The following is a 26,916-nucleotide window of genomic DNA, read 5'->3' on the forward strand; positions in this document are numbered from 1 at the left end:
AGAGAGGTCATCAGTACCTGAGTATGTCCGGCCATCTCAATGCCAGCATCTAGAAACTCATCAAAGTCTTGGCTGAACTTTCCAGAGGCCACAGCCAGCTGACTGCTGGTTCCTCGGGTTGACTGCACCACATCTCCAGCGGAGTGGTTCAACTCTGCCGCCGTGTGATTCAGATCCGTCTGTGCCTCTTGGAAGGATTTGGAGCATGGAGGAAGCTGGAAGGCCAGTGGAAGATGACATGTCACAGATATGGTTGCATTTGGTTAAGTGGAACAGGAGCATACAGTACAGTATATACACAATATTGTCAACGTCAGATGGAAAACTTGTACTTGCATTTTAGTTTTTTCCTAACTCACTGCTGTTGGTCACCCTTCACTTTATTTTGTGGGCTTTGCCAAAATTCAACATATGAAAAAGTAACAATTCATAACTCAAAGTTTTTATCCATTTCCTGGAAAGTAGTGGATTTGGATATACAAGGTTTCTACCTGTCATGATATTCAGATAACGCATGTTCCACATCTATTTGGCTAGACTGCAATATGTTAAAAATAACAAAATTTGTAGGTAAACTAAATAAATAAGTAAATGAATAAAAACTATTATTTTGAGTCCAAAACTCGCAAGGACAATGCTTAAAATGACATTTAGACAGGATTGTATTTGTTTATGTAATCATTTTCGAGGAAAAGGGAGTGCAATACAAACTGTGCATGTTTGCACTTATATTTATTTGCTAGCTTCTACCAAATGAGAGATCATTTAACACCAGAATAGCATTTACATTTTAACTCGTAGCCTTTGAAGTCAACAGCATAAAGATATGGCATCTTAAAGCTTCACATTTAAATGCATGCGAATTCAAGGGGCGTAGGGCGAGATTAATGACTTCAATTCCGTCTAGTTTTCACACAAAGCTATTGTACAGCTTCAGTAGACTGAGTATACAATGCACAAGACTCGAAGAATACTTTCATGGTGTTATATTAGTCAGTTCTGAGCTTGACAACCACAGTCTCCATTCCCTTTCATTATATGGACTCTCACACTTTTAAATATCAGTCTCCCTGAAAAGTTATTTTAAGGATCAGAAGCACTGGTAAACGTATAAACCAAAGGGACGACTCACATTTTCCACCAGGAGTTTCTTACTGGCCTCTCCGATGCTCCTGAGGGCCATGTCCACATCTTTCTGTCCAGGTAAGCAATTCACGCAGTTATTGAGGGAGTGAGACACGGCCTTCGCCACCTGAGACACAAAAAAACACATTCCCACCAAATAACTCTATGATGTCCTGGGGAGATGCATGATGAATCTAAAAAGTCAAATCATTCCCTTAACAAAACAGAAAAATCCATCTCTTTAATTTATGCTGCTGTCAAAGACATATGCCAGGCAATATGTTTGCGTCCCAAAGGAACCTGCGCGAGTCGGGAGCACGCTGGCACGCTCTAAAAAGCGAAAAAGAGACACAGCTATGCCGAAAAAGGGCTGATGGGACATCATTCAAAAACAATATTGTGGCCTCCAGCCTTGAAGGCTGAAGACAAACAAAAGCATACCGTAGATGCCGCAACCTTTCTGAAAATTATTTGAACCCAAGTGTGTGAATGTGTGTAATGTACGATTCAACTAAACCTCCCACCTGCGCTAGTCTCTGCTGGCTCTCGGCATCGCCAGGGCACACCAGGGCTTGGTGGGCTTCGTGGATTAACATGGCTGAGCCCTCCATCACGTGACAGGCCGAGTCCAGCATGCCGGCCGCAGCCTGGAGCTCCACGCTGCTTGCAGCCACTCCTCTCGCCGCCTGGGCCAGCGACCTCAGGGCCTGAGCGGTTTCCCTCGCGGCTACACCTGTCCAATGAACCAACCCACGTAGTTAAGGTTGAGTCACTCTCCTCTTCGAAAATCTTACTGTGTACACAGATATTAAATGTAATGTCTGGTTGTATACAAATACAAATTCAACTATATAATATCATGAGAAATATACTAAAAATGCTATACACAAAGGCATAAAGTTGTAGAATAATAACTTTTTTGAATAAAAACTCCTAAAGGCACTATTACTCATACTTTACTATTAGTCTATTTGTATTTATTTTCCACATATTAGAGTAGTAAATTGAGTGTTGTTTTGCTTCAAAGTGAATATGAGAAACAGGTCAGAATTACAAATAATGTTCAGACCTCAAATACTGCCGTCTTCTTTTGGTCAAACGTCATCACGTGATACAAATTCACAAGTCGGAGTTCACGAAACGAGACCTTTGTATGAATGGAAGTCAATTGGATCGACATCGGTATATGAAAAAACGATATGTCTGTCAGACTAACCTGATCTCACGGGAATTCATAACCTTTTTATGAGGTGGCCATTTTGTATAAATTTGTACGATGTGAATCGTACAAAAAACTAACAATTATTAGAAAAAAGCAATACTGAAGCCCCTCCCCTAATCCAACCCCTAAACCTTGCATCACTGGCGCTAAAGTAAATCGTACTAAAACAAACGAATAAGATCATACAAACTCATACGAATTAGCCACCTTGTAAAATAGTTACGGATTCCTGTAAGATGTGTTCGCCACACAGATAAGTCAGATATTTTGCATTGCAAGACTAACGTCATTATCCTTCTCAATGTCAACTTCTAGATATGGCCGATAATGGATTAAAAAACAATCAACCACTAGCATGCGATCATTACACCGCATTATACAATAAATAAGCATTAAAATATTTGCCTTAACTATACTTGTGAATCAACGACCTCAACTCCATTCCTAATAAAGTGCCACAAACAGTAAACGAGGGACACATTTCTGGAGTAATACAGAGAACAAGCCCAAACATTCAGTTCCAAAATAAGCTTTCAGCCTCGTTTTGGTGCATGGCTGACCCACAACGCCCCTGCTGTTCCAACAAATGAGCGTGGAAGGAAAATGAGGCGCCATATGGGATATGGCCTTTACTTATAGAACAGAAAGCAAAAAACTGTAAGAGGCGAATGCGGGCAAATTGCATAAAATTGCATTATCCAGCCAAGTAGAGCCCAATTGCTGATGGTATGTTAAATCTAGTGAAAATAAGATTAATGAGGGACGGGGGTTAGTTATACCCTCGGCTTGAGAAGCTGCAGGAGCTGGGCTGGTAGAGGAGGGGTTTGCTCGAGCGTGCCAATGAAATCTGTCTTCAGAAACTCTCCGGAGAGCAACGATCCAGCCAGAGAGAGTGAAAAATTGATGGGTGGTGCAGGTAAGGAGCAGCGTACATCTATCTGTTCTGTTTTAAAGGTCCAGTGTGTAATTTTAGGAGGATCTATTGACAGAAATGCAGTTCAATATACATAACTATGTCTTCAGAGGTGTATAAAGACCTCACGTAATGAAGCGATGTTTTTATTATCTTAGAATGACCTATTTCCATCTAAATACACCGTGTGTCCCCTTGCATGGAATTCACCATGTTGTTTCTACAGTAGCCCTAAACGGACAAACTGCTCTACAGAGCGCGTTTTGTAAATACATTATCTCCTTCAGCAAAAAAGCAATAACGCACCGATATCTTAGCCCAGTGTCAGCCGACGTAGTGCGAAAGGGAGGAGTGGAGTGAGCTGTTGGTTGCGATTCGCATCCTCACCACTAGAAGCCGTTAAATTTCATACACTGGACTTTTAGGCTTTTAATTTGGAAAATGTAGCTTTGTTGGGAAAACACAGGATGTTTTCTAGATTTGACGACACAAACAAATGTTCAAGTGGAAAATACCTCTCGGCGGATACAGACCCTAGTTGTAAAATCATGTTGTACACATCATTATTCATCGATTAATAGTCGATAGAAATATCTCTTTTATACGTTGTAAAGTCTTAGAGGTCCTCTTACCTGTATAATGTTCATTACCCTGGGCGGCACAGGTAAGGAGTTGTGCCATGGAAGAGCCCACAGCCTTGGATGTACTCCCGAGATCCTGGGCACACTTTTCTAGCTATAAACATGAGAGAGTTTAATATGAGTCCTCAGGTTTTTTGTATTTCGCCTTTGTAATTTCGTTAAAATAATACAGAAGGTAGAATTTGACATACCGATTCCCCAGGCAATGGTTTGAGTTGCCCGTCAAGTGCAGCCATTTTAGCATCCTGTAGTTCACTCTTAAGAGACTGAACGGCATTGAGCGCCGAGTCGATTTCTAGAGGACCACACGCTTCATGTGCCTACGACACAGTACACACGGGAAAATCTTCAAAACTACAATTGTATAATTGTGCCAATGCACATGACGACTACTAAGGCTGCAGTCACGTGCTTAAAATATTTGAAATGGAAAAAGTTTGATGTCTATAAATTTTTTTAAAGGATATTAGCTATTAAACATTTAAAGGGATAGTTCACCCAAAAATGAAAATTCTGTCATCATTTACTACCCCACATGTAATATCATACCTGTATAAATTACTTTATTCTGATGAACACTGAGAAAAAATATTGAGAGAATTTTAGCAGATTCACTTTTGGGACATCATTGAATACCATAGTACCAACTCTTTATTTTCCTAAATTCTTAACGATATCTCATTTTGTGTTTTTTTCTACTATGGTAGTGGATGATGTCCCAGAACTGTTAATGGCTAACATTCTTCATATAGCTTCCTTTGTGTTCAACAGAACAAAGATATTTAGACAGGCTTGAAACAACCCGAGGGTGAGTAAATGATGAAAGAATTTTCATCTTCGGGTGGACTATCCCTTTAAATTCAGTAAATGTCACATTGAGAGCTTTACTTAAAGCAATGCATTGTCGGTACCTTCTGCGCCGCTGTCCGCAGTTCTGCCAGGCACGTGGCAAGGTTCTTGGCACACTGACCGAGTTGCATCGCAGCTGCCTGGTCGGCTACCGTTGGAACAGCCGATTTAGCCGACGTCACCATTTTACTACCGGGCTTTTTGGAGATAAACACATAAACGTTCAGTCGCCAATGTAAGAGTTTGATCAAACAAACATTCAAGTTTGTTTGTAGACAGTGGGCACCTGTATAAAACACTGGCTAGCGATGATCAGTGCCAGCTGAGCACCGAGGTCTTCGGGGTGGGTCTGACTGCCCCTCATTCCCTGGACAAGCTGTGGAATATGATCTGCTACGGCCTGGACAGACATCCATTCACAGAAAGAAGAAAAGCAAATGCACACGTATTAAATAAGCATCCCGTTATCACACATTCAATTTTCAAAACTTCTTAAAACATATGTTTACCCACAATACCTTGCAACTGAACACTAGCTGCTGATGTGACATTGGGTTCTTATTGGACGCAGCTGCATTCTGAGCTGCCGCGATGGTCTGCGTCGCTGCTGCCGCGGCCTGCTTGGCTGCATTCTGTGCGAAGATTCAAACGTAGTTAGCATAGTATATAGCAATCGTATTTCTGGTTGTTTCGGGACCCCTCTGAAGTTGTCGCTCTCCTGCCAATCGTTAAAAGATTGGGCAAAAACTCACAGGGCACCTTGAGTCTGCCGGTGCATGAAAACATCATACCACATGCAACACTTTAGAAGCATTAAAAAAGGCAGCGAGGAAGAAGAGAAAGATCCTCAAATGAATAGTAAGGGATTTAGGAAGGGTGGAAGAGAGAGGAGAAAAACAAAGCAATCTTTGTGGACGTGAAAGTCCAAACAGATCTCAGAATGCTAGATTCTGGGTCCTAACTAGGATTCAAGCTACAATAAATAATAATGAACATAAAATAAATAAATTAAAGCTATTTTTGCCATTTAAAATCAACATTCATGCAATGAAATATTTTTGTCACCCGTGTGCGTTCCAACCAAAGTTGTTGTTTATTACTGTAACAAGGCCAAAAAATATCACATTTTTAAATAAAAAATGGTTATTTTAACTCCGTTAACCAAACTATCGGCAAACAACATACGTAAATCAACAGCCGTACCACATTTCCACAATACGAACGCTAAAGCAAACCCCAGATCTCCATTTTCACACAGACTTCCTTTCTACACCCGGAGGTGATTAACAGCAGGATGTTGAGTGTTCTAATATAACCCTCAGGATAAATGAACGAGGAGCCATTTAAAGAAAGAGATCAAGGCTGCTCTTAAAGGAACAGTTCTTCTTTCTTTAATTAAAATGTCAAATACAAGTTCTTAGCTAAAAGACAATTAAAAAGAAATATAACAATGACTAAATTTGATCATAACATTATTTTAGTAACCTTGCTTGCTGCAGTTTAACATTGTAATTGCACAAGGCCTTTACATTTTGACCGGCTATCTATTTTTTATTGTTCATTAGTTGGTAAACATAAATGATCCCAATAATAGGTGTTGGAAAGAAACTTTATTGTCCTTAATGTAAATGGCCTTTTTATCAGGTGCCATTCTATACAATGAGTGAATGGGAGAACCGGCTGTTGCACTTAAATATGAAAACAATTAACAATATAGACGGTTTCAAAGTCACAACATACGTAACTGCTCGTTCGTGGATTGTCCTTAATTTCCGGTACACATTCACAAACAATAGAGTGCCTGTGGATTATTTCTGATAACTATCAAAACAGCCGAGAAGAAGCGTTACTTGGCTAAACTTGTCTCTCCAATATTTTGACTTTAGACTGCGATGTCAAGCTCAACCGCTAGATGTCAATGTACAACACGGTTTCTTTGAATGCGACCCAACGACAGGACCATTAAACAAATTGTTTATTTAATTAAATGATTATACAATAAAATACTAATATATTTATATTATCATAAATAAATATATATATATATATAAAATATTATAAGATACTAGCCAAACATAAACCGGAAGTTAACTCCCGGCGTGCACGTTCCGATGAAACGGTCTATATTATAACAAAAATATTTTTGGGTAAACTGTTTCTTTCTACATTTCCTCAGCACCCTTCACACCACTATAATTCACCAGATTGAAAACTGTGTTAGACGGCTGAACAGGAAGTGGGAGGATAATGCACTTCTCACCTCCAGCCGGTGAATGAGCTTCTTTTTGATGGCGTTCTGAGCAGCTGCGTTGGTGGCGACTCGCAGCCCTTCAGCAGCCTCGCGCAACCTCTGCTGCTGGTCTTCATTCTCCGGGTATGCGGCGGCTCCCTGCAGGGGAGCAATTCGGTTTTAACTGCTGCATATAAAGCATTTCCTGCATTTTGCACCGTACTGTCCATTTCGTTTTATATTTACATAATCTAAATGAAAATATTGGCAGTAGCCAGAAAGAAGTGTGTTGTCCAATCAGCAGCCAGCGTTGGCTACATTGTACAGTATAATAATATTGCAGTATCATATTGTCAATAAAAGGTTAGCTTGATAGCTATATAGTTTCCCATATAGTCAAATCTACCCGCTAGTATGCAACGTCAACCTTGGCTTAATCTCACTGTTTTTGAATTTTGTATTTGTTTAAGCAGAAAGTGATGGATAACTCTGAGAGGACAGAGATGAATTTTATACTCGGTCAGCCCTGCTACGACATCCGCACATTAGAAAACGTTTAATGCAAAGAGGAATTAGGGGCTGTCTGCTCCATTTCTGTTACCAAGGAAACTGTCTGCGGCGCATTGCTCTTCTTTACATTTGATAATGGCAGCGATGTTTTGATTAATGCATCATGGATCAAATGTGCCTAACAAACCAGCGTTTCTCACGTCTGAATATGAATCACTTCCTGGCCATTTAATGTGTGTTGCTAAGAGAGGGGCTGACAACCATTTCTGTAGCCCATCTTCAGTCAAATCTAAATGATGGCTCAGGGCTTCTTGGGTATCACAGAGATGAAGCACTGAAGAGGATAGAAAGCATTTTTTACAGTATGTCTGCTGATCCTGGTTTCTGGATTAAAGAAGCGAGCTTTAAGCACTGTTTGCATCCAAAACCAATATTTAAAAGGGAAAAAGACACTGTTCAGATAATGTGACAGACATTAAAACAATGCATGCTTATTTTATCAATATATTTTTATATACCATGTATAAATATACACATACAGTACATATATACAACTCGTCTAGAAGCACTACACCAACGTAAAAATACATATATATTTTTTATTGAAATAATTTTTTTCCAGAAAGTGGTATGTGTTGTATATGTGCATACTTTTATACTAGATGTAAAATATTTACATCTATATACATCTTCATATTTTTTTGTATATTCTGGTTTACAACATAATTCTAAATGTATGAGCAAATGCCTTTTAAAATCACAAAATACATCTAATACATTTTTAGCTTTTGAATTGTAGAGTATAATATATATAAGAGGAATATACAATATACATCATACTGAAAAAATTAAGAGACCACTGCAAATTTTCGTTTAAATCAGCATTTCTAGATGTATTGTGATCATTCGAGTCCAGTGTCTGTTGAGTTTCAACTAAATCAAACCTCAGAAGTGACGTAAAGTCATCAAATAGTAATGTGAAAGACTCACAGCATGACAAGACACTTGAGAACTGTGATACAAATCCAGGTTATCACATAAAAAATATATTACTGTTGTATTGCTTAAAAGGGAATATGAACTTGTTTTCTTTGCGGTTTTTGAGGTCTGAAAAAACAGAGCATCTTTCTTTTAGTCGTCACATTTTTCTCCAGTTTAAATGCAAATGGAAACAAAAATTGTACTTGAAATTTGATAAAAATACTGTTAGTAGTTCACAGATTGAAACAAAAAAGATCATTTTGCCAAAACACATACCAATAAATCAGAAATCATCTAAAATCAGAAACAACGACTCTAAAATGGTCTCTTCATTTTTTCCACAGCTGTATATATTAAATATAGTCTTCCTACAGCTTTCATACCTTTGCAGCCTCCACCATTCTGGCAGTAGCATCGGCCAACAGCTTGGCAGCCGCCAGCAGTTTCTTAGAATTATCCACATCGATTTCAGCTTCGGCATCGGAGCGCATCGCGTTCACCAGGTCAGACGTGGCCTGGGCCAGAACCCTCGCCTGCCGTACCATCTCACCTGCAAACCCACAAACACATATCCCCACATAAACCTTATTCAAAAATAAAAATACCATCGTGTTTTGTGGGTAGATCTTATGTTTGTCCAAAAACCTGCTCTATCCATTCCCAACGTCCTTGACTACAGACTGTGAAAAGGCCTACGAGTGCTTTCCGTTTCTTTGATTTGTGTGAATCTGGCGGCGTTGAAGCCTGCTTGAAAATCAATCTCTCTGCATATCGCTTTTAGAAACCGAAGCGCTCGAATGTTTGTGATCCTGTGTGACCTGAAGAGCATCACTGATCAAGAGCCCTTTCAAAAGCGTGCCTACACGCATTCCCTAACTGGTCTCTGTATTTCCCGAACACCTACGTACATCCAAAAATACAAGCGGTGATGAGATTGTCGTGGGAGAGCGATGCACGTACAATGTGTTTCACCTTTGTAAACGTAGGATGCGCTCGGTACGAAAATGGTATGATTGATGAAACAATATGGAATGACAATCCAACGCATTTTAGTGTTACGCATGTTCTAACGTGTAAAATTATTCATTGGCCATTGACTGGATTGTGGAAAGTGGGCATTGCACAAAAGAACAGAGCGAGATCTGAATGTCAGATGGACTTCTCCGATACTCACATTTTAGGTTTATCCTCGAGGTGTCGCAAGGGTATCGCCTACCTATTGTTATTTGCTACAGAATAATTGCTGTAACCCAATTACATTAATGCTAACTGGCACTCATTTACCGCGATACTATTGCCAAGATGTGAAAAAAGGTACATTACATACAACTATTGCCTAGAACAATGCCTAAAATTTTTGCTTTAACAGAATTGCCTAAAAAAAAAAAATCTGTTCATTTTAAGCGACATTAGAGCCAAAACAGCAAAGTGAATTATTACATTTGAATGAATGATTATGAAAACAATCGTTTTTTCCCTCTGGGTCAACATACACTGATTAAGGATGGAAAATGATGGAAAATAAGACTAGGTGTGTAAAAACAGTAAACAGTTTAAAATAACGTTCACTCAAAACAATTTTACGTGCAGATTCCTTGGCCGAGTCATACATCATTCCTTGTTTTACTTGTTTTGCATTTGTAGCCAACCCCCCGGCACCTTTATGCCATGTGTTTTCTTTTAAGAAGTTCAAAGACAGGGCGTTTATGATTGGGACCAGATCGGATTCTCTGTTGAGTTTTTTCGCATGGCATGTTTTCATCAACGTCACAGAGGATCCTTTGAGGATTCTTTGAATTTACGGCCATACCATAACAAAGTCTTCAGTTTTGCAAACAGCTCGAAAATGTGGTTTACGCCACAGACAAAATAACGCTCAAGGACCTTTGTTGAGACTTGATTGCAATAAGTAGGGCTGCGGGGGGGCGAGAGAACCAAAATGAGGGCAGAAACACCAGGAAAATCGTTGGGAACACGTTGTGCAATACTGTTCGTGTTCTGTCCGAATACATACAATATATGCTTTGTCAGACATACGGAGTGCATGCTTTTTGTGGACGATATGAATGAAATACATCAATGCTCGCTTGGGGGATACTGTATGCCTATTTGACTTCGATTTCAAACTACAGGGAACTTATTTAATAAATGGAAATCTGTGTCAGTTCTCTGGTTTAGCCCATCTATTGTAATCTCTATTACTATTGCTTATGTTTGGGGATTTAAAAAAAACCCTTAACAACCCATTAAAGGCTGGAGCGTAACTCATCCTGCACAGTTTGTGCTACGGACATAAATGTTTTCAGAAATTCTATGGTTCATTGAGAGCTTATGTTCTATTACTTTTCTAAGCAATTGGGCGAATTATAAATTCAAGCAAATCCAAAACTATCCAAAGAAGCAGAATATTAAACACATTTAAGGTAGTGCTGTATCAAAAGATTGGACATCCGTGACCTAGCCTGCGCACTATTTCTTCATCTTCTCACGGGTCTCACCTGCATCCCCCATCGATGTGAAAATACTCTCTGTTACTGTCATGATGGTATCAGTGGCCTGGTCGTAGCGTCCGATCGGTTCCCCACAACTGGCGTAGTGCCGCACATGCTGGAGAAGGTCGCTGAGGGCCTGGCTGACAGCGGCGGCCGCCATGCTCACCTGTCGGAGCAGTTCGCCTTCCTCAGAGGCGGCGTGGCATGCTTTTACACACCCCTCCACCGAACGCTCCACCAGACGCCCGGACTCCACCAGCTGCTCCTGACAGACCGGGGAGGAGATGGTAGGGCTCACCACCTACGACAAGTACACATACACAGAGAAATGTTATTTTAGGCAAGAGAAAATCTTATCATACCGTTTTTTTCTCATAGCTCATCATCACACTCATGACATATGAAAAGCAAACCAACCGCATGAAAATAAAAATAAAAACGTTTAGTAATAAACACCATTCACTTTTAATAAATGTGAATGTTGTTAAAAAAATAGTTGAGCTATGTAATGATTTACAAGTGGTCAATAAAATATAAGCAAAGCAAATACATTTGGTGTTGTATTGACACTGTATTTGTAAACGATCCAAATAATTTATTTAAAAAAAATGAGTGATGTAATTTCAAAATAAATGTTTGTGTTAATTTAATATTGTATGAGTTTTGTGGATGTATATATACTTACCTAAAGGATTATTAGGAACACCATACTAATAAGTGTTTGACCCCCTTGACCACTTAATTCTACATGGCATTGATTCAACAAGGTGCTGAAAGCATTCATTAGAAATGTTAGCCCATATTTATAGGAAAGCATCTTGCAGTTGATGGAGATTTGTGGGATGCACATCCAGGGCACGAAGCTCCCGTTCCACCACATCCCAAAGATGCTCTATTGGGTTGAGATCTGGTGACTGTGGGGGCCATTTTAGTACAGTGAACTCATTGTCATGTTCAAGAAACCAATTTGAAATGATTCGAGCTTTGTGACATGGTGCATTATCCTGCTGGTCATAAAAGGGTTGTACATGGTCAGAAACAATGCTCAGGTAGGCCGTGGCATTTAAACGATGCCCAATTGGCACTAAGGGGCCTAAAGTGTGCCAAGAAAACATCCCCCACACCATTACACCAACACCACCAGCCTGTACAGTGGTAACAAGGCAGGATGGATCCATGTTCTCATTTTGTTTACGCCAAAATCTGACTCTACCATCTGAATGTCTCAACAGAAATCGAGACTTATCAGACCAGGCAACATTTTTCCAGTCTTCAACTGGCCAATTTTGGTGAGCTCGTGCAAATTGTAGCCTCCTTTTCCTATTTGTAGTGAAGATGAGTGGTACCCGGTGGGGTCTTCTGCTGTTGTATCCCATCCGCCTCAAGGTTGTGTGTGTTGTGGCTTCACAAATGCTTTTCTGCATACTTCAGTGTAACCAGTGGATATTTCAGTCAAAGTTGCTCTTCTATCAACTTGAATCAGTCGGCCCATTCTCCTCTGACCTCTAGCATCAACAAGGCATTTTCGCCCACAGGACTGCCACATACTGGAAGGTTTTCCCTTTTCACACAATTCTTAGTAAACCCTAGAAATGGTTGTGCGTGAAAATCCCAGTAATTGAGCAGATTGTGAAATACTCAGAGCGGCCCGTCTGGCACCAACAACCATGCCACCCTCAAAATTGCTAAAATCACCTTTCTTTCCCATTCTGACATTCAGTTTGGAGTTCAGGAGATTGTCTTGACCAGGACCACACCCCTAAATGCATTGAAGCAACTGCCATGTGATTGATTGATTAGATAATTGCATTAATGAGAAATTGAACAGGTGCTCCTAATAATCCTTTTGATGAGTGTATATATACATACATACATGTATATGTAACAAACATTTACATTGATATACATTTTTATTGAAATCTAATTCAGGTAATGTAATGTATAAATATCATTGTATATCACACGCTTTTTTGTTTAAAATATATACATGTATGTTTGAGTTTTTATATATACATATAAATATACATGCCACATACACATTTATAATATAAACACAAACATTTATTTTGATATAATACATTTGTTTATTAGATTAAAATAACTATATTAACCTTTTCTCTCTTTTGGCAAATGTATGAGCACACATAGAAGCACCAGTTCTAGAATACTGTATGTTATTATAAAACTTAAAATAAACAGAACAGAACTTAGAATGACAATTACATTCAGTTCAATGAAACTCAAAGGAATAGTTCATCTTCAAAATTAAAATGATGTCATTATTTACACGCCCTGTAGTCATTTACATTCATGTGCTGTACTTTCTTCTGAAGAACACAAAAAACATGTTTTGAAAACCGCTGGTCCCCATTGACACTGGTTTTGTGTCCGTACATTAGAAGTCAATGGAGACCAACGGTTTTTGGTTACAAACATTTTACGAAATATCTTCTTTAGCGTTTTGCAGAAGAAAGAAAAGCAGACAGGTTTACAATGACAACAGGGTGAGTAAATGATGACTTCTCCAATAACAAATTGTCATCTTCAGTGAACTCCAATAAAAAAGTTGTAGCATGCACTTGAACTAAGTACGCGAGTACCTTCGTGCAGGCCACCAGCTGTGAAGTGGAGAGTGCACACTGTGTGGCGGCAGTAATGACTCGGTTTTGGAGCGCAGTGTCCTCGGCAACCTGTGCCACGTTCTTAGCCTTCAGCACCAGCATGGCGGCGGCATTGGCCACGGCTTTGGCCAGGTTCATCATAATGTCCTGGAACATATTCATCAGTCAAGCAACACACTGTGAGGCAACCTGGCCCAGACAAATGAAAGAAATAAACCGAAGGATAGAGTGTAACAGAATAAAACACGGGCTAATAAAACGCTCACATTGGCTAACCAAGTGTGACAGTATCACCCAAATCACACAAAATTAAATTATACGTGAAGAAAATGAACGCTGAAGTGTTTACAAGGAGAGAAAAAACACACTGCCAGGGGATAATGAACGATGTGATTGGGTAAGAGGCTGGACCTAAACCAATCAGAGATTGCGAGAGAAAAATAAAGCGTAAAATATCTCTTTATTAAGAAAAAAGGTTTATTATTGAAAACTGTTGCAAACAACAGTACGATTCCAGACAAACACTTTGAAGTGGAGACAGGCATGCACATAAAAACATACCTGAAATCTTTCATCAGTTTCACCTTCTCCTATCTGTTTCAGGAGGTCTCCGCTGGCCTGGCCGATGCTGCCCGCCGCACTCAACACCGTCTGTCTGGGCTGAAGAGCGATAACATCACCACAACGTTAAAAGAGATCCTCATATCACCGCCGCAACGTCTCAAAACTCGACACGCAGCTAATCACATCCTGTCTATCATCTCTACACTCCACTACAATTACCCTGTCAAACACGAGCCAAACAAGTCAACAGACTGTGCCAGTGCTCTGTACGCCAGAAAGCACAAACAAATTTTAACGAGTTCATTATAAAATCTGCCCGCAAACAACGCCGCGTTATTGACGGATTAGATGTGTAGAGGTCAAAGGGTTTGAATGTTTCGTCACCTCTCCAGAAGCTGGTTCCACTGCCCTTAACAGATCAGACACGGCTCCTGTGAGGGTCCGGGCGGCTCCCATGAGGTTCTGACCGCTGCCCACCTCATCTTCAATGAGGGCTGCCAGGAGCTTCACTCCTTTGGACATCTCGGTCAGGTTGGATGAGATGGTGGTGATTGCACAACCCACGGCAGTGTAGTCTGTGTCCGTGGGGTCACCTTGAGGAAGGAACATGTTGATTATTTTTCAATTGAGTCATGAAAATGAAAAGGTACGATGCTATCGGTTCAAATACTTGAACCAAAATTGAAAGCGATTATTCACCCGAAAATGAACATTCTGTCATTATTTATTCACCCTAATGTCATTTCAAACCTGTCACGCACCCATTCACTTATGTTTTATGGACACAAAACCAATGCAAATAAAATGTTTAGGTCTATGCAACCATGAAACTTCTTTAAACTTCGTAAAGTTTTTTTGTATGTTTTTAGTACTCTATTACAGCAGTTAAATGAATTTCTTCACATTTCAATTTATTTAGCTACAATTTCCTTCCATTATTAAATCTAACAATGACATTCAACATTGTGATTCTACCTCCCGTTGCCACCACCATTCAAATTCCGGGCTGAAATGTGAATTTTAAAGGCATTCTCAATGACAATTCTATATGGCGCACGATTCTGATATGTACATCAACACATCAGTAAATCCTAACAAGCTCTTCGGGGTATGTGAACAGATGTAAAGCACAGGCTGCGAAGAAAAAACAGGCGAACTGCCGCACAATCAAACAGATGGTATGGAGACATCCAATCCAGTAAAAACCTGATCTGGTTCGCATGGAATCTCACCAGAACGTGGGAAGAACTACAAACCCTGCCAAACAGTTCAGCCGAAGGACACCACGATCTATATAATGTGAAATATTTATTACAGCAAATGGAATTGCTTATTTAAGAATCAGATGACGCATTATGGCAGGTAGATTTTTTGAAGTGTGAAGGTTCGTCATTTGAGGGTATTTTCTGCTTTCTACTAAGGAGACACTTTTTAGACAGATGGGGCACTTAAAACTCTGAACGACCAACTCTTGAGCTGCTTAAGAGCAAACACTGGACGCTTGCATACCGGCAGTGAGGTTGACCACGGACGCTGTACCAGCTGTAATGGCGTCCACCTGGGAGTGGATCTCGTGTTTGGATTCATCCACCTTGTTCTGGACCCACACTCTAGATGCCTTGTTGTAAAAAGTAAAGAAAAGTAAACATACAAAAACATTAATAGCAATCCCAGGAACATCCATATCATCTTAGCACAGGTCAATAAAGCCACTTTATAGTAGAATGATAAACATACAACAAAGCCACAGTCCGTTACTGTAATGTCACAATAACAAATAACTGTCTCTTGACCACAGTTCTTGTAGTGTGTGCACCTGTTGTGTAGCGCACCATCATTGGGTTGTGTAATAGGCCCTTTTTTCTTTTCTTTTTTAACATCATGCCAACTTCTATGGCTCATGTTAACGGCAGTAGTTCATTGATGCATATGCCCTGTAAGCAACAGCAAAACTACTTTATCTTGTGATTGGTTCTTACCATGTCCTGTCCAAGTGGTGGCAGATTATCAACCTCTCCCAGGTCAGCTTGTGCCTGATGGACAGCCTGCATACTGGTGTTGATGGTTCCCATTAGCGCTTGCTGGGCCAGACTCTGACGTCACAAGAAAACATCATTTAGTAACTTAATAGTAAAATGATGATTTGTAGTCCAACGATAGCTGTCAACTGTCAGCCACAAACAGATCGCAAAACAAAGACTTAAGTGCCAGATGGAGCCCTGAAAGCATAACATTCCATATGATGCCATCTATAACATAAACACCCGTGAAGTTGCACATACTCACCAGAGGGGGCATGTGTCCTCTATGCATCTGTCCCATGGTGATCTGCTGCTGAGCCGAGGGCATGCTGCCCATGTTAAACGTGTCGGGGCCTCCAATTGACCCTGATCGCATAATGCCGGGCAGAGCCACGGACCCGTGCTCGACCCGACCGACCCGGTTAAACTGCTGCTGGAGGATGGTGGACCTACAAAGTACAACAATAAATTATAAACTTCTATTCTGTGAATGATGTCTGTTGTTTCGGTGGCATCTACAAACAGTCATTAAAACGGGTTCACAGCATAGAAACAGAGGCTTCAGGCTTTTATTGCTTAATTACTGCTCATTGTGTGAGGCTTCAATTTTTGGATTACACTTCTAGTGGTAACATGAGCAAGTTGGCACAATGACAGACACGGACACTGATGCCCGACGTGGCTGTCTCTCTCAGGGGCTCTGAAGAGAAAGATGTGGGATGCAGTCGCCCATAACAACCGCTTCCTAGGCCGTGCTTGAGAGTGCGATTTCATTTTGATAGAAGCAAAGCCCAGGCCAGATAAAAGCTGCGCAGCTGGACGAGGAAAAAACATTGTTTGTGAATCTCCTAAACAACACGGCTGGATTTTACCACAAAATAAAAAGACAATTATTATATTTCTGTAACAAGAATATAAAGCTTATTTTATGAGGATTTTTTGTATAGTATACATATTTTTTTACATTCAAGCACATATCCTCGTACAATTCTCATTGTGAAGATTCAACTTTTTATAGATTTTTTATAAAATAATTAGCATTTGTATTAAAATAATCATGCATTATGTTAATGTGAATGTGGTATTTTGTATATTGAATATTACACGTACTATTAAATAAGTTATTGAGCATGTACATACAGTACACTATTAAAAATAGACTAAAAATAATTTTTCCGTAGCTGAGACGCAAGTTATTTTCATGTAAAATCACATGTTTTTCTTGTAATGTTTAACAGTTTTTTTAAATAAGAAAATCCTGTAAGAACAGTTATTTTACAGCAGCTGGGGCGCCAGTCAAATACCGTTAAATAACAAATTTTTCAAATAAAAAATTACATATATAGTCTTTTTTTGTAGACGAATGTGAAAATCTTTATAAAACAGAAAACTCTTTATAATGTTTGTTCATTCTACTAAAAACGATAAATATTCAAACCATAGATTGTAAAAAAGAATGACGGCGTGACGCCGCTTCCTTCCACTGTAATGAACTGAACGTAAATCGTCCAACGATGGAAGCTGACATGTTACGCAAAAAAGTCAGTTTGGAGCCTGGTGCCGTGCAGAAAAAAATCGTCAGTGGAGCCAAGAGGCGGAGCCGCGGTATCGAACTTCCGCAGAAACTCTCAAACGCCCAAAAAACCACACCCCCTGAACTTCTCATTTGACTGTCCTATACCGAAGGGATTTCTATAATAAGATACATACAACAAATCCTTAGATATCAAACATGAATAGTTGGTTATATCTTCAATCTTCACTCGTACCTCCGACAGTCTGCTCAGAGAAGCTGTCAATCACAACTGTCAATCATCATGACACCCACCGTTTTTATATCATCAAATTACTAGCTAAAATAAAACTTATCATAAAGATGAATAATTGAACATATATCAGCGTTTTGACAACGAGCTTAAATGATCAAAACCATATTTCGGAAGATTTTATTAAAAGTGTAAGTTATTTTTTAATTTGACTCGACTCCTATTCGTTTACATGGAGAGGGCGGGGTTTATGACTTGTTCTGCAGCCAGCCATCAGGGGGCAGCAGAGAGCCCACAGCTTCACTTTTCAGGACGTGTGAGGCACACCAGATTCAAAATCACTGCGGTTTGTAACAATAAGCTTATAATACTGATTTATAAATTAAGCTATCGAGTCAGTTTTACAGGAAATGTCAGTTTGACCTTATTTGACTTAAACCCACGTAGAGATATGTGCATACAGTTACCTGCAATGTTATGTGTTAAACAGAGATGGCGATAGAGCGACAATAGTAACAGATTGTAGCTTTACGCTAATGAGTATGTTTACATTACTTATGCTTCGAGAGGGGGGGCAATTTCTTATTAAAATATTTAAATGCTAACAATCTTTAAAGTATCATTTCTTTCTTTTGCATTTGGAGTGGCACATGATAGACGTATTCTTGACAGTTTCGTGAGATTCACATATCCTCACTTGCTTTCTCCCTTCCAGGAACCGAATATCTTAATTGAAGTCTTTCTGATGAGTTAGCGATTCCTGTAGCAATAATATTCTCGCTCTCGACGTCCTCTCCTTCCTTCTCAAGGGTAAAGGAGGAAAAAAGCCTCTCTCCATCTCTGTGATTAAAAACGGCAGTGTGCAGAGTCTGCAGACTGAGCATTTCTCCGAAGTCATCTGACACTTCGATTTCATCCCTCTTTTGCTTGCATACAAATTCAACTGCTCTGCGATTAAAAGTTCTCTAGGTGTGTAATCGCAACGTAATTACAAGTGTGACAAGCAGCTATTCTGAGTGGATGACTGCCTTTTCGAAACAAAGCATCATGGGTAGTCTAAACACGTGCACTGACTTTTTGGGGGATACGGATTCCTCCAGCATAGTGGCTTCCTCATCACCGTCCAAACCAAACCGATCTTTACTCTGCTTCTGTAGAATTAAGACGTAAAGGAAAACGTTCAAACAAACAAGTGATAAACAATGATTTGAATATTTATAAGGTCGAATATTAAAAAAATCTTTTGGGAGGAGGAAGTGTCAAGTTCTGTGACTTGCTTTCTTAAGGATGATGTCGATGTATCCAGCGATGAGCTGAGAGATCTGTTCCCCCTCTGTGGTTTGAACAGAGTAATAGCTTTCCTGGTACTCACCGAAGTCCTGCACGACACACACATACACACATGATATAAGAAGCACACGTCTCGCGTCTTATACAGTGTGCATGTAAATATTCTATTTCTGCTACCAGGAAGTCACACGGATGTCCTTGAAGGACGAGAACGCGCGATGCTATAAGTGGCTCTTAATGGTCGAGCAGAACTGTCCATAAGAATGCAAGGTTAAGTCTAGTAAAAAATCATCCTTGACCTCGTTTCACAACGACATCAATGTGTTCTATTTATTGACTGAAAACAAATGCCATTATAAAAACAATAGATATGTTTAAAACGGATGGTTATGTGAAAATGACTTTTTGTATCTAAATGAACAGAAAACATTCCAAGCCAGCAAACCTGATTGGGTTTCATGTTTGTCCTCGTGCTCTTTCAAAGAACGGATTAACATGGATTCACGCTGGTTTTTATAATTACACATTTCTTTATACTCGTATTTCTTTTAGGTTGAGTAAAAACACATATGCTACCCTGGATCACAAAACCAGTCTTAAGTAGAACGGATTTTTCGCCTTTTATGCCCAAAATCATTAGAATATTAAGTAAGCATCGTGCTCCATAAAGATATTTTGAACATTTCCTACCGCGCATATATCCAAACTTTATGTCTGTGAGTAGATGCAGCAAAATCGCGAATAAAAAGGGCCAGAAACACACCTACACACTTGCTCACTGCTATTCGCTCTTTGAAAATTACCCACTCGAGTTAAGTCTCAATGTAAAGCTTAGAATTTCTGCTTTCGGGTTCATCCACTCTCCACAATATCATAACAGCGGTGAGCCAAAAGAGAGCCTTAAAACAACCCGTTTTTTCTTAGAAGCATGAATCCATGTTAATCCGTTCATTGAAACAGAAACTGTACTCATCCTACAGGATCTATCTGCTGCCTTTGCTAATGTTAACCACCACTTCACCATCAACTTTAATTGAAAGAGATTAAGTGGAAAATAAAACCTTTTTTGCAAAGATCACAAGTTTGATTTCAGGGATCAAGACTGTACTTTTTTCGTACGTTACGTTCGGTAAAAACATTAAATCACAACTTATCAAAACAACTTGAATCTATTTCAAAGAAAGCACAAGCACATTAATGCAAGCCAAATATATAAAATATATGTATGTTAAAATTGATCCAACAACAGACAAAGTTGGGAATTAAGTTTTTGGTTGCCAGATATTAGTGGATCAAATCTCTTGGTAGAGGGAGATTATTTTTATTGACATCATTTTTTATAAAATTTTTTCAAAGTCATGTAATTTTAAAACTTGATGTCTTTCTTCCTTCAGCAGAACACAAAAGATGAAGAAATTTTGAAGAATGTTGCTAACCAAACAACAGTGGATCCCACTGACTATCATTGTATGAACAAAAAACCACCAAGACATTTCTCTAAAATATTTTCTTTCGTGTTTCACAGAAGAGTCATATACAGGTTTTAAACAACACGAGGATGAATAAATGATGATGGAATTTTTGTTTTTGGCTTATCTATCCCTTGAACCTAAGATATGACTCATTAATATCGGGCAACTGTTAATATCAGGCAACTAAATATACTGCAGTGTGTTTCTTTGCCATGTTAAATATTCCCTTAAATTGATAGCTCACCCAAAAATGAAAATCTTGTATGATTTTCTTGTATGAAACCTCTATGACTTTCTTTCTTCCGCAGAACACAAAAGATGATATATTGGAAAAAAGCTGGTAACCGAACAGCTCTGGGCCCCATTAACTTCTATTATACAGTATGGACACAAACCAAAGCAGGTGAATGTGGTCCAGTTAACAGCATTTCTCAAAATATCTTCTTTTGTGTTCTGCGTAAGAAAGAAAGTCTTACAGGTTTGAAATGACAACAGTGTGAGTAAATCATGACAGAGTCTTTATTTTTGGGTGAACTATCACTTTAATACGATGAACCGACTTCACACATCAACAGTAAATGACCTTGACAGCAGTGGGTTAAAACATCCTGTAAAAAAGTGAAGCTAATCCTATGTAATAAATGTGGCAAATGCCATTTGATATTTTGTAATTATTAAAAATGGTCTCCAAATACGGTTGTGTTTTTCGGAGACTGTATATGTAACTATACAAACATATAGCAAACAGTCAGTCAGATGCAGAGGAATTCAAAGGAGCGGTGCAAACGCTGCCTGCTGGAGATAAAAGAAGCCCAGGCTGAGAGTGAATAATGGAACATACCAGTGTAAAGCTCTTGGGGGACGCCGCCCACCTCTTCACTGTGGTGAGAGGCCACTCCTGTACCACCTCTTTGGTCTTCTCCTCCACACGCATCACTGACTCTTTGGTAATGCCCAGAAGACGCGGCACCAACTTATTCTTGCTTTTCATCTTCTCCTGTTTAAAAATAAGCCGTTTGTTTATTGTGTGGAGAGCGCTGAAATATACAATGGGTACGCCGCGCCGACTTCATCTCCGCATTTATGTTCACTATATTTGTTTAGCTCATTAATCACGCTGAACAAAACGTTGCCTTGCTTGCATGCGGTTTATTGGCCTTATTTCCCTCTGTATTTTTACCTCTTTTTGTACCATAACTAGAAAAATGTGTTGAATCCCATATGTAATATACACATACACAAACAATAACAGCATTATTCTATCTGGTCTAAGACACACACAGATAAAAATACGTCCACAGATGACACCCTGCCAGGGGTTTTGAACCTCACACAAAAAATTATAAAATAAAATGCTGGACGTTTAAATGACCTCTTACGCTGTACTATGGGCTATTGTTTCACCTCAGGGGCGAAAATAAGCCCTGATATAAGCACAATATAAATAACTGCTTATCTCACGTTAAGACGTGCAGATATTGTTTACTCTCAGGCGTGACGTCTCAGTCTCAAGGATGAGTCCTATTCAGTGTGGGTAGATATAGATTTTTAAAGAGATGTTCATTGTGTAATCGCGTGCATCAGTCAGGGACAAGTGCTTTAGCTCAAAGTGTTGTGGTCTATTGTTAGGATGCATTCTTTAAAAGCATTTAGCAACACAGAACTAATGAGCCCAGAAAGATCCATGAGCAGACAGCTTGGTGCCCCACTTTCCAAACTCAGAGACTATATATGTATACACATACATTTTGGTATGTTACGTGTAAATTTGTAAAAATGGTTAAACAATTTATGTAATTGGCATAACATTACGCTGACAAATTTTCGGCAAAGATCCAGCTAGGTCTAGGCCGATGAATTATATAATATAAACTTGCAATAAAACATATGTCAATAACGATATGGATTCATCTCACACTAGGTTCACACCAAACACGAATTAAGCGTTTTGCGCGCGTAAATTACATAAAAAGTAAATGCAAAAACGCGTCTAGAGCCGAACTCGCGGAAGGCGGTGCGAATGACACGAATCGGGTGGCGTGATTCTTAAATCTTCCGCGAAGGTTGAAAATATATGTCAGATCGAGTCACTCAAGCGTAAATAACTAACTTTTCCCGCGAGTAATGAAGAGCGTGGAATGGGATTGTTCGCGTTTGGTGTGAACCCAGCATTACAGTCAATCAGACAGCAAAAATAAATGCGATAACAGCCAGTCAAGCACGCTGTTTTTACCATGCACGTCAAACTTCGGAGTTCTTTTTATAGAGCTTGGCAAAGAAAACTCGACACGCGGAGGAAAACATGATTGGAAGCGGCAACGAAAGTGTAACTGACGCCCTTTCAGACTGCCAGCGACTAGCAGCGGCAATCAACGAAATCTCAATCATTTCAATGGAGAGCCTCCGACTTCCAGCGACAGTGATCATTGGCGACAGAAAGAGGGCGTTGTCCAGCAACGAGAGTCAAGCGACAAAAGTTAAGAATTGTTCAACTTTATTCAAATGATGAGCGACTTTCGTGAGCGACTACCAAAAGGAGTGAAGCAGTGAAGCTCACGTCATCAGTCTCGTCAGTTACTTGAGGGTTTGTTCAAACTGTTACTAGCTAAAAGCTAAGAACACCTTTAGACGATCTTTATATGGAACGTTAACTTATCCGCTGATGCATAACGTGAATTATATTATTTGAAACATAAGAAAATGGAAACCAGCCCTGTCCATCTCTCATTACAAAAGTGATGAAATAAATTGGGTGCATTAAAAGATCGAATCATATATGTAACATGCTTGCATTATTGAAGAAATGTTTATGCAAGATGTCTTTTTGATCGTTTTATTGGGGCTCACAGAACGCATTAAATCTCGCTACTAGAGCAAGACATTGCAGCGTAAAATAGTATGCTGGTGCGGCTCTTCTTTTCAAATAGAAATGAGCCCATAGCGTTCGAGTGTGAGCCGCGACGGAGTGTTTTTATTGGTTGAATGTACTGAATGAATACGCCCTTTACAGAACTAGTCAATTGAGTCAAAAATGAGATCGAACGAACTGATACATGCCAATCATGGTCTTGGTCTAATATCCTCTGTGTTGCATTTCTAATTAGGTCATATTCATGACGTGATTTAAGTCAATTAAATTAATTTAAACTTTGTTTATGAATTGTATTTCTCCCTTTCTCTTTTGGCTTCAGTTATTGTTGGGAAACTCTCAAAGCTGGCAACATTAGCATATTCTTTGTCGATATAAATATCGTTATCGATCAATATGGAAAAAAAATTATCAAGTTGCCATATCGCCCGGCCCTACGTCCGGTGGTCCTGTGTCAATGATAATCAATAGCAAAATCACAAAAAATACCTAAAATACAACAGTCTTACGAAAATCCTTCGACTACTGTGACTCTTTTAAATGGCCATCTGTTATCCGGAAGTGTCCTGCAGTAACAGTAGTAGTTTTGTTTACAGGTGCATTTTAAATACTGCTCACTACATGTTCACATAATGTCAACCAGAGAACAAGAAGCCCAGTCCTGGACTTCACATCAAACAGATTAGAAAATTGCGGAACACCGCTGTGATATGATTCTGCGAGAGATGTTTTATTGGGTTTTCTCCACTCATACATACACATACACAACCACCGGCCCGTCTACACGCAGAAGTGAAAATTCATTTTGACAGGGTCAGCAGAAGCAGATTAAATGATGATACACCGGTAAAGGTCCAGTGTTTTGTACAAAATCTCACTTGTGTTGCTGATAGAATGAATTATTAAACGCTACATCCAAACGCTATTTCCAGAGTTAAAAAATGTACGCACATATTTTTTTCACAGATCCCCTCAGTCCATATTTATTTCATTTCTCCTCTCTTTGCACTTTGAATGAAACGTGTAATTTAGTCACCTAAAAGGTAACTCACCTTTACCAAGAAGAACGACACCCCGTACGTGCGCAGGGAGCGGGCAAGCTTTACGTATTTCACCTTCACCTCAATCTCCATCATCTCACCGCAGCTTTTGTGCTCCTGTGACGTAAACAAACATAACTAAACATCTTCCAACATTTCCTTTAAAAGTACTCGCCCTACAGAACGCTTCCTTTCTAACCTCATAAGTGAATGTTTCTTGCTCAACAGGGCCTCCGGGCTAAATAAACATGTCCAGAAACGAATAGACCTTTCTCAGGCCGAACACATGCTGAGAGCTGAACTAGCATTTTTTTACTAGGAAAATGGATTAAGTAAAACCAACAGAGGGCCACAAACCTGAAAAACTCTCTTCTCGGCCCCTCTCTGTTTGATATACTCTTTTGGAAGGAACTCCTTCAGGCTGCAACAAACATTTGACACATTTACAGCAATCATTTCCCTTCAGAAAAGCACAAAACATGTGAGGTCATCCTGAAACATGTGACTTCCCAAATCCTGACAACACTCAATGAATGTCTGGGAAAAACCATCGTGAACATGTAACAACTGTACAGAGTGAGTTGAATGGGGTCTTACTCCAGAAATCCCTGCTTGTGTTTGTGCTCCACGTGCGGACCAAACTGGATCTGTGCCTGAATTCCAGCAAACTCGCAGGCCTTGTCAAAGGACACCGGGTGGGAGCCGTTGAGAATGTCATCTCTCGCCTGAAACACAGACATGAAAAAGAAGATGGAGTTGTGGAATGTGAGCGAAAGTAACAAGAGTAACTATAAATGATGGGTTGAATAGGTGGTTGCTAAGGTGTTCTGGGTGGTCACTAGCATTGGTAGGGAGTTCACTATGTCAAGAATAATTGAAATGATGCGAGATAAACACCCCATTTTTGCATGCAAGGATTGAAAAGGATGAACAGGAAGAACAGTTCGGAATTGATATTATAGACTGTTTCATCGGACGCACGCGTCGGGCCCGAAGTTAACTTCCGGTCTTTGTTTGTTGATCGGTCTGGCTAATTATATAACTATTTATTTAATTTCTATTTTTATTCAATTTTATAAATGAAATGTATATTACACTTATTTATAACACATGTTTTTGCCTATCAGAAATAATCTACAGGCACTATATTGTTTGCAGATGTACCTGAAATTACATTTGGGCAACAAAATTTTGCGCAGTAATGTTTGTTTATGTTGTCGCTTTGAAATCCTCTATATGTTTCTGGTAATATAATAATAATAATTGTATTATTAATATGATATATTATGGTCATGTGACTGACCACATGAGAAGCGCATTTATTGTTCCCTTACATTACAAACGCACACTTTCACTGTGAATTTATCTTCATGTGAACACACGAGTTTTAACACCGAGAAGCCATGCACATTTCCAGACAATGATAACCATACAAAGTGATTAAACAGTAAAATAAACACTTGAACATTTTATAAAAGAGATTAACATTAAGGGTCGTCCATTACCATAGAATGAGATACTAGCAGAGACAACGAAATAAAATGCAGTTTTACAGTGGAGCGTGACAAATAAGCAGCTTTAACAACTTGATGAGCGCTAGAAAACAGCTTATTCGTACAGGGCTGGGTAATCCAAGGACATCTGCGGTAGATAGATTTTATGAAGAGGAGGGGTGTGTTCTTATCTGAGCTGCTAAAATTATGCCATTTTTTCACACGAAATTGGACGAAAAAAGGCTTATGACTCAAGTAAACATGCCATAGTTGAACTACAAAACTAAAACTGTGGTTACTGTGGTATTGAGACCATAGTACATTTGTTGTAAATATGGTTTTGCTACAAATAAACCCAAAAAGAAAACCCCCACAAATTTTAGTTTGACATCACATCAATGTAAAGAAAAGTATGTAAAGTGCAACTCTACGTTTAAAACAGAGATGGCGCCAGAGAGGCAAGAGTTACACATTGCAGCTTTGAAGCTTTTGCCAAGTGAGTATATTTTAAATAAGAGAGCATCTTTTCTGCCAGTGTCAGGTCTGTGGGAATGCGTTTTCAATTAAGATGAAGCCATTAAATCCGCAGATCCGCACTCGTACGCCAGCGAGTAAACTTGGCACAGATTTGAGTGCGAGGGTGTGCTGAGGTCATGAAAGTTAAACATCATCACAAACAAGACCGTGAGGCCCCGCCCTCAGGAAATCCACCAATCATCTGGCAGCGTTCCTGGGATGACATCCACATGGTAACGGTAGCAGAAACACAGAAGGTTTATGAGAGCATGACAAACCCAGATATCACTTCATCACACCC

The 26,916-nt window shown here is 39.4% G+C and overlaps 1 protein-coding gene across 1 annotated transcript in view; it reads right to left on the reverse strand.

Annotated features, from left to right (window-relative positions):
* Positions 1-26,916, reverse strand: part of tln2b (talin 2b) — a gene marked incomplete at its 5' end in the record, with an annotated part of 63,985 nt that overhangs the window by 30,574 nt on the left and 6,495 nt on the right. The window contains 23 exons of the mRNA XM_079449665.1: positions 18-215; positions 1,133-1,252; positions 1,650-1,858; positions 3,893-3,995; positions 4,093-4,221; positions 4,813-4,947; positions 5,037-5,150; positions 5,269-5,382; positions 7,011-7,139; positions 8,855-9,021; positions 10,970-11,264; positions 13,564-13,731; positions 14,146-14,244; positions 14,533-14,741; positions 15,658-15,766; positions 16,128-16,241; positions 16,435-16,618; positions 19,010-19,086; positions 19,213-19,314; positions 21,539-21,694; positions 24,619-24,723; positions 24,964-25,027; positions 25,204-25,331. Coding sequence (XP_079305791.1) covers positions 18-215; positions 1,133-1,252; positions 1,650-1,858; positions 3,893-3,995; positions 4,093-4,221; positions 4,813-4,947; positions 5,037-5,150; positions 5,269-5,382; positions 7,011-7,139; positions 8,855-9,021; positions 10,970-11,264; positions 13,564-13,731; positions 14,146-14,244; positions 14,533-14,741; positions 15,658-15,766; positions 16,128-16,241; positions 16,435-16,618; positions 19,010-19,086; positions 19,213-19,314; positions 21,539-21,694; positions 24,619-24,723; positions 24,964-25,027; positions 25,204-25,331 — 3,228 coding nt within the window. The remainder of the gene's footprint in view (positions 1-17; positions 216-1,132; positions 1,253-1,649; positions 1,859-3,892; positions 3,996-4,092; positions 4,222-4,812; positions 4,948-5,036; positions 5,151-5,268; positions 5,383-7,010; positions 7,140-8,854; positions 9,022-10,969; positions 11,265-13,563; positions 13,732-14,145; positions 14,245-14,532; positions 14,742-15,657; positions 15,767-16,127; positions 16,242-16,434; positions 16,619-19,009; positions 19,087-19,212; positions 19,315-21,538; positions 21,695-24,618; positions 24,724-24,963; positions 25,028-25,203; positions 25,332-26,916) is intronic.

This window comes from Barbatula barbatula (genome assembly GCF_947034865.1).
Source record: "Barbatula barbatula genome assembly, chromosome: 25".
NCBI lineage: Eukaryota > Metazoa > Chordata > Actinopteri > Cypriniformes > Nemacheilidae > Barbatula > Barbatula barbatula.